This window comes from Pundamilia nyererei, unplaced genomic scaffold (assembly GCF_000239375.1).
Source record: "Pundamilia nyererei isolate P.nyererei 1_Seehausen unplaced genomic scaffold, PunNye1.0 scaffold00433, whole genome shotgun sequence".
NCBI lineage: Eukaryota > Metazoa > Chordata > Actinopteri > Cichliformes > Cichlidae > Pundamilia > Pundamilia nyererei.
This window is the reverse complement of record NW_005187834.1, coordinates 153,630-157,894: the sequence shown is the minus strand read 5'-3', so window position 1 is coordinate 157,894 and position 4,265 is coordinate 153,630. Positions and strand designations below refer to the sequence as shown.

At 44.5% G+C, this 4,265-nt stretch overlaps 1 protein-coding gene across 1 annotated transcript in view; it reads left to right on the top strand.

The window, feature by feature from the left end:
- LOC102198141 (ankyrin-2-like) overlaps positions 1-4,265 on the top strand; it is a 96,254-nt gene that overhangs the window by 27,616 nt on the left and 64,373 nt on the right. The window contains exons 4-6 of the mRNA XM_013916023.1: positions 396-494; positions 642-740; positions 2,357-2,542. Of these exons, the coding sequence (XP_013771477.1) occupies positions 396-494; positions 642-740; positions 2,357-2,542 (384 nt within the window). The remainder of the gene's footprint in view (positions 1-395; positions 495-641; positions 741-2,356; positions 2,543-4,265) is intronic.

The window sequence follows — 4,265 nt, the reverse complement described above, 5'->3', positions numbered from 1 at the left end:
GTGAACATGTGATTCGTGAACATGTGATTGATTGGACAGCAGAGAAAGTGGAAACATGGTTTCTAAACTCTGTCAGTGCTACAGTGTAGCTGATGATCACATGATGTGAGGTCATCGTTCACCGTGGTCCGTGCTGTGTTATCAGGATCAGATTACTCTCAGATATATTCATAGGTTTTTACCTGCTTATGTTTATTCATGAAGTAATCAGATCTGAAGCAGCAGTGAATTAAATACTGTGCTTATTTGTATCTCAGTGCACATGACAGACTAGACATAACTGTGTGTTAGTACAGGACACAACAGCATTCAGTCAGGAGCACTCTGAGCTTATCTTTACAAAAACATGCAGATATTTGTCTAATAATCTTGTTATGGTTTGTGTTTGATTCCAGAAAGGAAACACTGCGCTCCACATATCCTCTCTGGCTGGCCAGGCTGACGTGGTGAAGATCCTGAGCAAACGTGGTGCTGATATCAACGCACAGTCTCAGGTGAGCCTCGACGCTGAGGCTGTTTAATCCTCCTGAAAGTTACTCTGCCGCTCATCACTGTTAGGTAGTCAGGGGGTTCTCAGCTGTGGTGTAACTGTTCCTTGTGTTCACCCGTTTTGTCATATGCTTGGTTCTTTGTGTTAACAGAATGGATTCACTCCTTTGTACATGGCTGCCCAAGAAAATCACCTGGATGTGGTGAGGTACCTGCTTGAGAATGGAGGCAACCAGAGCATTGCTACAGAGGTAAGACGAGTGTGTTTAGATTATGCAGTAATCTAAACACATTAATGTGATGTTTCCACTGATTTGATCACTTTTTAACTTTCTGCTGCTCCAGATGAAGAAAGAAACCTCAAGTCTCTCAGTGAGAATCACACTCACACGTCTCCTCTTAGGCTTTCAAAGTGTTCGTGGAACCAAGCGTTGATACAGCTCTTTCCACACTGATGCCAAAATACATGATCAATACATTTAATGAAGATGAATTTGAATGCAGGTCAAAACATTTCAAATAATTTTATTTATACAGCATCACAACAACAGTGGCCTCAAGGTGCTTTATACTGTAAGGTCGACCCTACAATAACACATACAGAGAAAACCCAACAATCACATGACCCCCTGTGAGCAGCACTTTGGTGACTGTGGGAAGGAAAAACTCCCTTTTAACAGGAAGAAACCTGCAGCAGAACCAGGCTCAGGGAGGGGCGGGGCCATCTGCTGTGATTGGTTGGGGTGAACCCCGGCCAAAATAATAAACAAAACCAACGAAGTCCCGCCACAGAAAACTAGCTAAACCCTAAGAATAGAATAGAATAGAATAGAATAGAATAGAATAGAATAGCCTTTATTGTCATTGTACAGAGTACAACGAAATTGGAGTGCCACTCTCTTGGTGCAAGTTTCAATAATAAATATAAATGTAAAATATAAAAAGTACAAAAAAACAATCGTAAGTACTCAAACAATAGTAAGTACAATATATACAGGATAGCAGCATTAATATAATGACAGTAGAAACAAGAAAGAAACGCACCAATGACAATATCCACCCCTCGCGTCGTAGCCCAGAAACAGGAGCAAACAGTTCAAAAGAAAAGGCGGCTCACCCCTTCAGCTTCAGTCTGTGCACGCACAGGCACTGGACTGCACATGTTTGGCGGCTCTCAAGCAGCACGCCTACACATACACAAATAACACAAAGAATTTGGAAGCCAGGTCCAGGTCTGAGTCTCTCTCCCAGCAGCTGTCCGAGCGGCTTTTTGAACCCAGTCACGCGCCCCACGGTCCAATCAGCTGCTCACTGCTCTTCATTAGAGGAAGGACCTGCAGAGATTCTTAAAACACAGGAAAGAGACACAGCACAGCAGCTAATACAGATTTGCTACGGCCACGGGCTGTAACAGCAACAGATTCTTTGTTTGCTTTATGAGAATCATAACTCTTAATCAGCACATCGCATCACTGCATCCAGCTAGTTTAAAACTCTGTGTGTGAATTTTACCTGAAAACACAAGAACTGGCAGGTGGGCTGCTGGTGTCCCATCGTCTTCAAAGATGAGACCAGGTTCACACTAACACGAGCGAGTCTGGTGACAGCAAATGTTATCGTGCTTCACCCATGTCAGTGTTGCTGTGCCTGGATGAGGACATTAGCTAAATGGTCACCACCTGCACAACCCTCCCTCTTGTAGGACTGACTTGTCATTTACACCGGAGCAGGTGAAACAGGCTCATAATCACTTCTGCTTCCTAACTGGACAGACTGAAGTTTAAATGTCTTTAATTTTCTTGAGCAGTGTATTTTAAACTTTTATTTTAAATGAGATGTAACCAGTCGTCCGTCTGCCTTCTTCTAGGATGGCTTCACCCCTTTGGCCATCGCGCTCCAGCAGGGCCACAACCAGGTTGTGTCTGTCTTATTAGAAAATGATACCAAAGGCAAGGTGCGCCTGCCTGCCTTGCACATCGCAGCTCGTAAAGACGACACCAAATCAGCAGCCCTGCTCCTCCAGAACGACCACAACGCCGACGTCCAGTCGAAGGTACGGCCATGCAGTATTTAGGTTAAGTGTTGGCATGTGCAGAAGTCCAGTGAGTGTGGTGATCTGTGGTTATTCGTAGCTCCATGAAGGTGACAGTGTAACAGTGGTTCTAGCACGAGGTCTGAAGCTGTTCTTCAGTTATCCTGCTGAGACGCCTCATTATATCCTCCCTGTATAATCACAGGGGCCTGTTTCTTCTGTCATAGTCCCAAATAGATGAGTAGGTGGGAATGTGGCAGATTCATCAAGGCGAGTGGAATAATGCAGATATGTGCTGTGTGGGATGGACGGGCAAAGAATAACTGAAGTGAGGCTTGAACCCACAGCAGTGATGCTCCGACCTGCCTGGGGTCCTGATGATGACCCACAGCGTGCTTCTTGTTCCCAACAGCAATGATAATTCTTCCCATAACAGTGAAACGTTTCTGCTTGTTAGTGCGATGGTGCTCACCTCCAGTACGAGGCCTGGTGTGTAAACAGGAACACGCTGAAGTTAAACAGTGATTATTAAAGTTAATATTACCAGTGGATCAGATCAAGGTCGAAGGTGGGAAATGTTTTTGACCACCGAGACGTTAGTGACCAGATTGTGTCCTCAGTGACTCTGAGTCGTGTAACAGAGCCGTCTTCACCTAGATTCAAAGGTCAGGAAAGCACGGAGAAACAATATCTGCACATTATCAACATACACTGATCCCTTTAGCACAGATATCTACTCCACCATTGACAGACAGCGTCTTTGTCGTGATATTTGCAGCGAAGCTGCATAAATATGCATCAGATGTTTGTGTTTGCATCAGTGTGTCTCTCTGTCCTCTGTCTCATTCAGTGTCTCTGTGCTTCACACGTCACTAACTGGCTCTCTCCCTTTTTCCCCTCTCTCTGTTTAAATACCGCCTCTCGCACTCTTCCTCTCGTCACCCTCCTCCTCGCTGCACCGGTGTCTAAGCGTAGCACTGTCCATGCATGGAGTGTGCCACTGTCTGCAGGTTGTACGGTGGTCGTATCTAAGATTGCATGCACACGGTGGGGCTTGTTTCTAAGGCTGTGGTCTGACCATCAGCGAGGGATTGGAAGGGTTAAAGTGTCCATTTAATATTGATGGGAATCACTGTTGTGGCTGGATCTCGAGTTCATAGTTACGACTGTTCTTCTGATGCCAGCTGGCAGCTTGAAGTGACGTGGCTGGAGTGAAAATGATCTTTCCATATATCAGCGAAACATCAGTGATTTTCTTATGTAACAACACTATAGAGTCTATTTAGGCTCCACGCACACATCTACTAAACTGTGCTTCTGCTGCTGGGATGCAGCCATGTTGGACATGAGTCATAAAGAGGAGAGTAGCTCGAGTAGTTACAGTTACTCGGATACTGAAAAGCACAACACGATGATCATGTATGTCGTTATTATTAAATATGCTATGAAAACGAAGTGAAGTGTTCTCAATAACAGAAAGCGGTGCATTATGTTTATACAGTAACGCCTTTTACTGTGATCTCAGCACAACTGTATGATCTGGGCAGCAATACAACAATGTGATCTTATATAGAATATTACAGGGAGTGCAGAAGTATTAGGCAAATGAGTATTTTGTCCACATCATCCTCTTCATGCATGTTGTCTTACTCCAAGCTGTATAGGCTGGAAAGCCTACTACCAATTAAGCATATTAGGTGATGTGCATCTCTGTAATGAGAAGGGGTGTGGTCTAATGACATCA